Source organism: Urocitellus parryii, chromosome 3 (assembly GCF_045843805.1).
Source record: "Urocitellus parryii isolate mUroPar1 chromosome 3, mUroPar1.hap1, whole genome shotgun sequence".
Classification (NCBI taxonomy): Eukaryota; Metazoa; Chordata; class Mammalia; order Rodentia; family Sciuridae; genus Urocitellus; species Urocitellus parryii.
Window position 1 is genome coordinate 133,612 of NC_135533.1, and position 12,765 is coordinate 146,376.

Consider the following 12,765-nt stretch of genomic DNA (forward strand, 5'->3'; position numbering starts at 1 on the left):
TGTTCACACATCTGTTATAGCTTGATTTTTGAATCCTTTTTGTATTTACTTTTTTATCTTTTTTCTAAACTAGAGGATTATAGTTCTACATGGTAGTTGGAGACATTTTGACAAGTTGCATGGTGCATGAAATTTGATTTCAATACCTGCTCCCTTTCCTTACACTCCTCTCTTCACTACCCTTTTGCTCTTTCCTCTATTACACTGATTTTCATTTTGCACATTTATTTATTTATTTATTTTTTACTGGTGTTTTTAAAAAGGTGAAATTCCCTGTGGTATAGTCATATGAGGATATAATCTGAATTTATTAAATTCATTCCATCCTTCTCCCCTTTCCCATTCCTCCTCCCTCCCTCTCAATGTTATTCTTGTACTCCACTGATCTTTCCTATGTGTTTATGACATTCGATCCCCCCATTTTTTCCCTTATTTTGCTACAGCTTCAACATATGAGAGAAAACATTCAACACTGATTTTCTGAGTTTGGCATTTTTCACTTAGCATGATTTTTTTTTTCATTTCTGTCCATTTACTGGGAAACCCCATGATTTTATTTTTCTTTATACCTGAGTAAAACCCCATTGTATATATTTACCACATTTTCTTGATCCATTTGTCTATCAATAGACATCAAGTTGAATCTAGAATTTGGCTATTGTGAATAAATATAGATGTATGCTGCTTTTAGTTTTTTTTTTTTTTTGATAATTCTCAACGAGGGGAATATTTGGGTCATGTAGCGGTTCCACTCCTAATATTTTGAGGTTACTGTATACTGCTTTCCAGAGTGATTATACTAATATGCATCACAACTTACAATGTATGAGTGTACCTTCTCCACATCCTTGCCAGCATTTATTATTGTTTCTGTTCTTGAAAATTGTCATTCTGACTGGAGGGAGATGAAAGTGTAGTTGTATTTACCTTTTAATACAGTCCAAATTGAAAGGATTTATAATTACTTTCATGGAAGATGAAGATTGATGTAATTTGAAATGTTGCCCATTATTTTTACCTTACAATTTAAATACGTTTGTTTATTTTCAATTAATTAGCAAATATTTTTTGAATTTGTTTCAAAATTAAAAAATTGAGGCAATAGAAACATGAAAACTGCAAAAAAACCAAGAAATTGATTTTAGCTGATACAGAAAGAATGCCTGTGATATAAATAGACACAGTGTAGGTGGCAGAGAATGTCTCTTGGTTGGGAAGCTCTAGGTAGGTAGCAGTAATTCTGTGCAGGGGAGAGAGCATCATGTGGGGTCAGATATGTTGCTACTGTTCAACCTTGGGGAAAATTGGCTATTCTAAACCTCAGTTATTATCAGTAAAATGGAAACACAACTTGCTCATTAGATTATTGTATTAATTTCCTAAGAGTGCTATAACTAATTACCACAAACTTGGTGACATAAACAATAGGGATGTTTAGTTTCACAAATATGGAGGGTTATTTTCCTGCTGGGAATTCTAAGGGGAATCTGTTCCTTGCTCCATCCAGACTCTGGTGGCTGTTTGCATTCTTTGGCTTGGGGTCACACCTCTTGAATGTCTGCTTCTGTGATCCCATTGCATTTTCTTTTTTGTCTGTGTTTATTCTCCTCTGCCCGTGCCTTAAAAGGATGCTTCTGGTTCGATTTAGGGCCCACTTGATTGATCTAGAATATTCTCCCCAATTCAAAGCCCTGAATAACATCTGCAAAAGCTTTGCCATGTAGGGTAACAATTACAGGTTCCATGAATTAGGATGTGATATCTTTAGGGCCACTATTCATCTACTTAAAGGTGTTATAAGAATCAAATATAGCAGTAAAACAGCTCTTAGAGTGAGACATGCCAAAATGCAAATTTTATTTCACAAAATGGAACTAATTTTGCACTCTGATTCTTCTGCCCTTGCAGACAATTTAGTTTTCTATTGTTTGCTCACTCCCTAGACTTGTTAGGATAAATAATTTAGATTCTATCAGTGAGTTGCATACAGGTCTAAAATGTTCTGAGTTGAACATTGAGACCCACCTTCACATTTCTGACATTGTGGTGGGGCATGTAAGTCCCGAAGGAGGTACTTGTCTGATTGTTATCCAATTCTTTTTTGTTCTGGAAACTCTTGCTCCTTCCAAGATTACTGCCTGAAGCATAAAGACCCTTATATTCATGGCCTTTTCTTAGTTCTCTGTGTTCCCTCCTCTCTGGGGCATTTGAGATGTCCATGTTTTTTGGTTAGACTTAACATTGACTCAGCAATTGCTTCTCACTGTGCTAGATACAGGGCTTCTTGAGGAGAGTTGTTTTGTTTTGTTCTGTGCTGGTGTACATTGAACCTACCAGGCTTCACATGTGCTATGTAAACCCTCTACCACTGAGCTACATCCCCAGCCCTTTTAGAGTATATTCTTTAGACTATGGTTTGAGCCACATCACATGTTTAAATCTATTGGACTTTTAACAACCAAAAATCATTCTAGTGCTGGAAAGGGGCAGGATATTATTTATTATTATTATTTATCATCAGTTTCTTCCCCAAAGCCTCATGAAGGCAGTTATTTCTTACTGATTTATCTACTACAAAAATCTCAGCTCTAACAGGAGTTCCTGATAAATTGCAGGCCTTTAGTAAATCTTTGTTCATTGAATGGATGAATAACTTACAGTTGCCAAACTACGTTGGTTTATCTTGTAACAAGTAGAGGTAGACAAATTTTTTAAGCAGGATTCACATTGCTGTGATAACAGTGTTCAGGTTGGATTGGAAGAAATTTGGAGATAAGAGGTTTTACAAGAAAAAAATGATGGTCCAACAATAGTAGTGATGGTGGAAAAGCGTGTGTGTGTGTGTGTGTGTGTGTGTGTGTGTGTGTGTAGGAATTGTTGGTTATGAGTGACACTTGGAGTAATAACACCTGATAGCTTGCAATATCAGGAGTAAAGGATTATTGGAGAGGAGGTTGAGAAAAATGAAAGTGTGACTTAATTCTACATTTCTTTGAGAGAATGTGGTAAAAATAACACATCATAGTGGAGAAAAATCTAAGATATAAAAAGAAAGATGAATTTATTTTGCTTTAAGGTGTTTTTAAAAATTATGGAATGTGTATCACATAAAATTTACCATTTTAACTATTTTTAAATGTGCAGTTCAGCAGCATTAAATTCATTTATGTTGTCATGCAATGATCACCACTATTTATCTTTAGAACATTTTATCTTCTCATAATGAAACTCTATACCAAGTCAAAAATAACTCCTTGCCCCCCTCACCCCCAGTTCCTGGCAACTTCCATTCTACTTTCTGTCCCTGTGACTTTGGCTGTTCTAGGTGTCTTGTATAAATGGTAGCATTACAGTATTTGACCTTTTCTGATTGTAGTTTTTCACTTATCATAGTAACTTTGAGGTTCATCCATGGTGTAGCATATGTCAGAACTTCACCCCCTTTTTTTAAAGTGACTATTCCATTGTGTTTATGCATTGGTCCCTTGATGAACATTGGGTTGCTTTAGCCTTTTGGCTCTTATGGATTGTGTTTCTGTGAACATTGTTGTACGAATATCTTTAAATCTCTGCTTTTACTTCTTTGGGGTACTCACACAGGACTGGAATTGCTGTATCCTATGGTAATTCCATGTTTACTATTTTGAAGTACCACTATACTGACTTTCATTTCAGGTGAACTGTGCTTGAGTTGGTGGAGAGTGTCAGAAGGTAGGACTGGACCTTGGCTGAAGGTACTTCTAGGCAGAGATTCCAGTTGAAAGAGCCTCCCAGATGTGATGAAAAAGGGGAGGTGGTGAATTAGTTTAAGGAAGGATAAAGGAAGGTATTGAGTGAAGGACTAAGTCAAGTCGTAGGAAAGAGAAGCAGTGAAGGGAGCCAGTCAATGAGACAGAAAAGGAGCAATCAGAGTTAAGAACAGAACCAAGAGTGTTGATATACACTTAACTCAAACTCATCCATATTCATTGAGTACTCTGTCAAGAACTTCTGTTCAGATGAATAAGCTTCTATTTAAGGATGACATTACTTTCAAGGGTTCAGGTGCAATAGGTCACAGATCACTACTGAGCGTTGAATTTCTGAGGCATAGATACTTTTCAAAAAGGTCCTAGAAATACTAAAAAAGCAGAGAATCTCTTATTCTTTTGTTGGCTGTTCTCCGTTTCCTCTTTTGCATTAATAATTTTACAGTTACATTTTTCCCCCAATGTTTTATGGAATTATGACACACATAAAGAAAAGTGAGCAAGCCAACGTGGATAACTCTGTGACTTCTCAGAGAGTGCCATGTAGCTAGGTAATCAACACCCAGATCAAGAAACACAGCACTGACCTTACCCCAGCGGTTCCCTGCATGCCTCATTTATCCTGTATCAGCATTGTTCACATTTCTGGCACCATAGCATAATTTTTCCTGTTTTGAATCTATGTAAGTGGAATCATGCAGCATGTACTATTTGGGCCTGACTTCTTTCACTTAATGTTTCTAAAATTAATCCACGTTTCTGGGAATGCTTTTATACAACTTATTTATTTTCACGTCATATTCATATGCAAGTAACTAGACTTTTGGGTAACTTCCAGTTTGAGGCTATTATAAATAATAATATATGAACATCATTACAGTTTCTTATTGAAATAGGAATTTGGTATTATGTTTTACCTATTTAAGTTCCCATTGCTTCAATCATTCAAATGTCTTTTCTACCCAGTGCTTTCCCCCCTTACCTAATTATCTTTATTTTTAATACAAGATATGTTTTCCTTAATATTCGTTTTGAAAGTACAAAGTACCATAAGGAATTGAGGTTCTTTAAAAAATCTGTATTTACTTTCATTAACATTTTCTTTTTAAAGCATCTATTTTAATTTTTTTTCTCATCTACCCAGATTATGCCTCTTAAATGTGTGTTGAATCTGTCAAAATTCTTCATCCCTTAATGAGGTGAATTGTTCAACCCTGAAACAAATATTTTAATTTTGGCACCATGATGAGTTGGAGGAAGAATAGCTCTTGTATCTTAATGCAGTTTGTGATTAAATTTATATCATAATTTGCATAGCAATAAAAGGAAATTGAGAATTAGCAAAATCTACATTGTGATATGAAATTTTTCTTTTCAGATGACTGCTTTGGTATAAAAATTGAATTACTAATTCAAAATTGATGAGGAATTTTTATCAATCTGGATATTTAGGAATTGAGTTGAAATTTTCTATGCATATGAGACATGTATACAAAGTCTATTCTAAACGTTTGTACAGTTATTTGTGTGTGTGTCAGTTTATCTGTTAACATATTCACTGAAGCATTCTTCACAGAAAGAACACTAGAAGACCATGAGTGGATGACTGAATTTCTGTCTAACTGGGGAATGGAAGAAGTAAATAAGCTGTACTTTAGAAAAAAATATGCCAAATATGAATTCTTTAAAAACCCAATGGTAAGTGAAATCTCCATTAACAGTCAATGAAAATCAAATGAATCAGTTAAATTTTACATGAAGAATATGGTCACTATCAATAAAATACAGTTCCATTTAGTGATTCTGGCCCTTTAAAATTATACTCACATTTCTTATTCTAACAATGATTAGTCACCATGATACAAGAAGTTCAGACACATATAAAACATTTCTTTAGCCTTACTTGCAAAATCTCAATTGAGATGCATTTAGTCATTTAACTTAAAAAATATAGGTAAACCTACTTTGGAGGCATTATTGCTTTTTTCTTGCCTTAGAGAAAAACTAGACAAAGCAACTGTACATTTGACTTTGAGATAAATTATTATAGGTCCTCAAATGTATTCCAAAATGTAGTTTAAGTTTTCTTCACAATATTTAGGAAACTTAAGTAAGAAATTTTCTAAAACAAAAATAGATTGGTAATTATTGGGAATGTGTAGCTTAGCCAGAAATTTAAGATTGACATAAATCTTGATGCTTCAAATTATTTTGTTTTTAGTGAAATAATTTTTGAGCTAAATAGAAATGAGATAAAGAGTAGCATATTATATAGCAAATACTACTTTCATTATAATTCTCTTTAAAAGAAAATAAATGTATGTCACATTCTAATGAAGACTAGGGATCTAGAGAAGTCAGAATAGCCTCTGGGCTCATTAGTTTAAATTGTTTTTGTCTCTGCAGCAGTAGCATTTTTTTACACGAAGTTTTGGATAATTGGATTGAAATGATCCTTTATGAAAAATATATGATACACACCATAATAGAATATTTTCAAACCCTGAAAGATCTCTTACATTCTCTTTTATTTTAACCTATTAATAGAAACATAATGGGATGATCTTTGACAAAGAACATAAGAGTTCTAACAAAAATTAAATAGATTTGAAGGAAAAGTGTTTTCTTGTTGCAAATCTTTATTAAAAGCTAGAATTTAAAATTTGTATTTAAAGAAATATGGTTTGGTGCTCATTTCTGTTTTATTATTATTATTGTTGTTATTTGTAATTTAAACAAGATGAGACATTCACTTTGTATAGTTGGAGCCAATGGTTCAACTGGGTGATCTGACAATACCTGGATATAGTTTTGGTTGTAGGACTGGGGGTGGGGTGGGGGTCAGCAGGAGCAGTGCCAAAAGTGGACAAAGTTCGAATTCTGCTGAACATCCTCTAAGGCTCAGGACAGCCCCAAAACACAGGATTATTAGACAAAATGTTAGTAGAACTGCTGTTGAAAAACCCTGTCCTAGAGGAAATATAGTAGAATATATTTTTTCAAACTTGTCTGATCATTAAATTTACCTAAGGGAGTCCCAGTACTTATTAAAAACACAGACTCCAAGACCTGGCCAGACCTACGGAATCAGAAACTCCAGGAATGAGGTCTGGGAATTTCTATTTTAAACAACTGCTGTGGGTGAATTTTATGATTAAACAAGTTTGGAAAAACAGTAGGTGGAAAGAGTTGGACTTTTAGTTCCCACACTGAGTCCTGGTTTCTCTATGTTCTTGACTGTGAACCTGGGTACAGCCTTTGCCCTTGACTTCTGTGAGCCTTGATTTTGTAAAATGGGTCAGTCGTCTTTTCGTACTGGTAGAGTAGTTGGAGGATTGGGGGAGAGATGTGGGAACAAGCTCATTGTCAACCTGAGGGCAGTGTCCTATGACCCCAGGTCGGAGCATCTCTCTGCATCATTGCCATCTGGCCCAGCTCTACCTGGGAAGGTGCCTGAGGGTACAGTCCAAGGACCAGCATCTTCAGAAGCACTTAATGTGGGTTTTAGATACATTGGCTTAAGGATCTTCTGCTTTGGATTTCTATACTGGTCAAAATTCAAACTTTTCTAGCATGGGTTTAGCGATAATGTATCCTTTATTTTTTGCCAGTATTTTTTTCCAGAGCATATGGTGTCTTTTGCAACTGAAACCAACGGTGAAATATCCCCAACACAAATTTTACAAGTAAATATATATTTCCATTAAAATATGTAGGAAATCACATAATAATGGGAAACTTTTAGGTCCTTATTAGGCATGCTCATATTTTGACATGTTGACTTGAATGTTTAATTTTTTTGAGGGGGGTGGCAAAAGCTAACCAAACAAACAAACAAACAAAGAACCAACCAAACAAAAAGCTGGGTAAAGAATGCCCTAAATCAATACATCCCCCCTAAAAATATTTTTCTTCTCAGTTCTGGCCAGTTGTCAAAGGATTTTAAACATTTAAAAATGTATGCTATGAAAGGAAACTTTAGAGTTTTGCTTTGTGATGTGTGTATAGGTTATGTTATTCTTTTGAAAAATCAAAATTCTCAGTAAATTGAAGACATTTTATCAATAGATACATAGTATTAGCATTCATGATAAACACCTTCAATTCTATTTGTGATAAAATACTTAGCAATTAAATGAATGGAGGGATATTCAGATATATTTGTTTCATATACCAACATCTGTAATAGCTGTGACAGAAATACTGACATAGAATTGTAAGATATTCTTAGCTGAATCATGAATGCTGGTTATCTAATTAAAAATCTCCTTACTTTTGTGTCTGTTAGATTCATTTCTTCCAAACTAGCAGTTATCTGGGGGGAGGGAGCATTTTCCTAAGATATTGTCATTACAATAAATGAACAGTTTATTTTAATTTTGATAGATTGGTAGATTTGGTATCAGAAGCTCTGCAGTTGTTTTTCACAGGTTAATGTTGAGCTATGTCTTCATAAGGATTGAAGCTAAGCTCTAGGCATTCCTGAACTCACGCAGTATTCTCTGGTATTTCATAAAGATAACTTTTAATATTTCCAATACAATATGATTTTAATCTGTTAGTCAGGCATATCTACCATAGATTTGTTTCCTGTGGGCTTTTCAATATGGGCATGCTTTATTTTCATACTTCAGAATATTTTAGAAATATGATTAATTTTCAGATGTTTTTCTGAAGGCTGCTTCTATGCCACTGGGTTTCACAGAGCCCCCCCCCCCTCCATCTGAATGTTAGGGTAAATGACAACCTCAGGACTCCCAACTCTCAGCTCCCTGTAGGCTTCACTATTGTATTGTGACTCGGTGGTGGGGTGGAGGTTTTCTTCTATCTCCTTTCCCAAATCCTCCTCTTACATAGTTATATTGCTTTAATGCAAATTATAAAAACAAGAAAAAATGTAGGCTTTGGAATTAGATAGTCCTGCATGTGCCTCTGACCTCTTCTCTCCACTGAGGCAATGTCTCCACTTTTTAAAAGGTTTCTTCTTTGTCTAGTGTGACCTCCATGACTCTCTTTTAAAAATTTAATTGGTTTGGTTTAATAACTTGGAAAGCACTCAAACTAAAAAAACTACTTGCCTGTTTTACATGTCAATTAATTAATATCTGTGGCTCATTAAATTAAAAAAAAATTAGTAAATTACTTTAAAAATGTAAATATGTACTATTGGCATTTCCCTGAATAGACTTTAAAAATAAAGTACATTGTTGTAGTTAATAATTTCTCTTACTTTCAGTTCTTCCATTTGTTGATTCATAGGGATTTCTATTTTCTTCTTTTAATGAGACACTAATGCACTTCCAGTGTCTTATTAAGGACACTGAGCATGGCCACACACACAGAGTGACTCCCTTTCATTCTCCTTTCCGTGACCAATGTGTGTCCCCATCTCAGTTAATTACTACTGTATAACCCAGTCTTCCAAACCTTAATGGTTTAAAGGACCCACCTGCATTTTGCCAACCATTTTGAGGGGCAGGGATTTAAGAAGAGTTTGCTTCATCTCTGAAGCACTTTGACTCAGTGGTTAGAGAAGATTCAAGGTCCCCTTCTAAGCTATCCCTTTTACCACACATGCTGTGACACTCAACTCCTGTCCTCTCTTTCTCCTTCTTGAGGTGTTTCGTCTTCCAGAGTTTTTCCAGTTTCACTGGGCTTCTCACCCATGGGGGTTTCCAGATAATCACATTTCCTGTGTGGCATCTGACTTGCAGAAGTCAAGTTGGTTTGAAAGCCATCAGGCTGGGACATATCTAGAACTGGCAAAGGGTTACTTCTACAATTTTATTTTGGTCCAAGCAGTGATAGGCTTACACTGATTCAGGGTGGATGGAGAAACAAAATCCGCCTTTTCATGGTTTAAAGAAAAGATGCAATTGCAGAAGGACACGTGGGATGGGAAATATGGTTGCAGTCCTCTTTGGAAAAAACCCAGCCTACCATAATGCCCCATGACAGAACTATGGAAGATAAGAGGTTGTATATTCTCATCAGCAAAGTGAAGTTGGCTCAACTTCTTATCTTTAATAATTGAAGTCAGGATTGTGGTCTTCTATGGTATAACACAAGGAAACCAATAGGTAAAACTGTCAACTCACACACAAAAAAAATAAAAACATGAGAAAGGATGAGAAGTATAGTACTTCACCCTATAGATGATATCTAGCTTTACAAACAGACAATCAACTAGTTTATAATTTTGATGTTTGATATTGATTTTTTTTAGTTTTCATACTTACATTTGATTGGTAAAAGGCAACAAAATCATTGATTCCATAATATTAGGGGAGAGTCTAATTGTTCTTCCAGATGTTTCTAAGTTCAAGCACATATCCTGAAATCCATGGCTTCTTACATGCGGAAGAACAGGGAAAGAAGTCCTGGAAAAAAAATTTACGTCCTTCTAAGAAGATCTGGTTTATATTTTTCTACTAAAGGAACATCAAAGGTAAATTAAGTATCTGTGATATGTTATGTAAGATTATTAGCTGTAAATTAAAACAGACTTTTTACTTTGTTATATTTATGATTTTATTACCTGATATCAGGAGGTGGTGACATTTTTTGTATTCTAAAGATTTATCATGATATGTTTAAAAATTGTTCAGTTTTATTTCAAACTAGTTTCTATATATCTTTGAGGATATCTGGATGCTCTTATTTCTGTACCACATATGTTGTTCATTTTTTCCCACCCCGAGTTTACTCCTTTCTCTTTATGCAAAGCTGAACGTTTTGAGGTCCAACAGAGGAAATTGCCATACACTGACAATAACAAATTCATGAATACAAAATTAAAATACCCTCTTATGAAAATCTTCAAAGAAATATTACTTGAAAAATCTCAATTGATTGCACAAAATATCAACACTTATAAACCACAGACTATTAGGGGTCATAGACTATACATAGAAACATAGAATAGACAGTGCTAAAAGCTATGGAATATACACATATCTAAGAGACCATATGGGTGGGTGTGACTATCTACACATCTATAGCTCTCAATTGTAATAGATTCTGTAAGTACTGAACACAAACCCCCAGTCAATTCAGGAAAATAGGATGATGAAGGACTGCAAACAAATATGTTACACATCTTCATCGATTAGACATTGATTAACTATTATTTTCCTGAATGACAAACAGCTAGTGGTAAAGTAACTGAGGCGTGTGATTTTTTTACATCTTAGACAGAGATGACCTCTTTATTCAGCTGATTGTGAGCTAATGCTAAACCAGGAGACAGCGACAGTTTGAGAATCCAGACTGGTGTTGCTTTTTTCATTCTTCTTTTTTAAATAAATCCTCTCTGGCAGACTTCCTAGATTTCTTGTATGTTTCTATTAGAGACAGATTTAACTAAATTTAAAAATGATCAGTCAACTTCCAAAATATGGAACATGTACCTGTGGCATAACTACACTTAAAGGGAAGATCATTTTATGGACTTGATATTTACAAGCATATTGATCAGTGTTTATTGAAATTTTAAGTTAATTCTCTCTCCTCTTCAGGGCCATATTGGCAATTATAGACAATTTTAGAATGAACTGAGTAGGAGTTTGTGTCTGTGGCTTATGTAAGCATACTGTTTTAGAAATATGTGAAATATGAATCATGGGAGGAAGAAAATGTATAATTTAATATTTGGTTCATATATAGTGGAATATTATGCACAATATCAGATTCATGTAGTGAAATCTTACAGAAGTATAGTAAAATTTCTTAATCTATTTCAAAACATCTCTAATAATAAGCCCAATGTAAAAATTCTACGTTGGATTTTCAGGTAATTTTTTCTCTACTGCAATGAAAAAAAGAAAAAAAAAGACAGTTAATGAAGTAAACTGGATTATTACTACATAAAACCAAATAACAATGAGACTAGCATCCTTTTCATTCTAGAGTAGTCTATGCATTTTGAAGATTTGTGGGAAACATTATTTATAAGCAGAAATAATTAATTTGTTCTGGCATTCTTCATAATAATAGTCATGAAGACTTTTGATGTTCCAGAAAGCTTAATAATTTGCTTCTCCATTGGAATTTGATTGTAAATTAGCACTAATTAATGTTCACTTAAGTGTTACAGATGTGTGATATATCTAGTTAGTTACCAAATGAGTAACTGTAGAAAATTTGTTCTGTGAAATTATATGAATTAAGATTAATGATTAGAGTGTCATTTTTAAAAATAAGAGAAATTCATTATCATTTCCAGTGTTGCAAGTCAATTTTAACATGTACATATTTTAGGGAAAAAGAAATTAGTAACCTTATCATTTAAATTAATACCGAGATGCATTCAATACCAGTCTTATTAGTTATTGAATTATTAGAGACATAATTGTAAAATTTCATTGTCTTTTGCCCTCTAATGCAATCGTAACTCTAGGTTAATAAATCAAATCTGTTCTTTATGAACATTGACAGCTTTAACATAATAAATATATTAAAATACTTTTCCCCAAATAATTTTTGTTTGTCTCACCTAAGATACTGGGCTTTTGTGTATGTACATATTAACTCAAGGCTTTTAGTTAAAGATATGCTGTACACTTTGGGATTTAAACTATGGGGCAGAGAGAAATATGCGAAATTCATTTCTAACTTTCAAATTTTGACTATTGAAAAGCTAGTCTTTGTTTAAGAAATCTGGCTGCACTCTAAAGGAAACACATGGTATGCTTTAATAGAGGAAGAATATCTAGTGAAAATATATATGTCTGCAACATTTAGGAAAGAAACTAAGCATAACCTTGACTCACTGAATTGCCCTTAATTTAAAGTACATCAGTGGTCACATGTTAATTATAAGTTGCCTCCTTAGTATTATTTTTGAGGGCTGATAAAAGTTTCCCCTTTGCTTTATATGGTGCTTAGAACTTAGGAAAGGGAGTGTTGAATGGCTAGTGAAGCGAGAAGAAAGAACAAATGGAAAACCGTCCAACATCCATATATCCCAGGGGAGCTGAAACTCCAGAAAGAAGTCTAATAGTGTGCTGTTTCCTTG

The 12,765-nt window shown here is 34.1% G+C and overlaps 1 protein-coding gene across 1 annotated transcript in view; it reads right to left on the reverse strand.

Annotated features, from left to right (window-relative positions):
• LOC144253948 (vacuolar protein-sorting-associated protein 36-like) overlaps window positions 1–12,765 on the reverse strand; it is a 48,730-nt gene that overhangs the window by 3,001 nt on the left and 32,964 nt on the right. Inside the window, exon 5 of the mRNA XM_077796651.1 lies at window positions 9,989–10,129. Coding sequence (XP_077652777.1) covers window positions 10,043–10,129 — 87 coding nt within the window. The 3' untranslated portion in view covers window positions 9,989–10,042. The remainder of the gene's footprint in view (window positions 1–9,988; window positions 10,130–12,765) is intronic.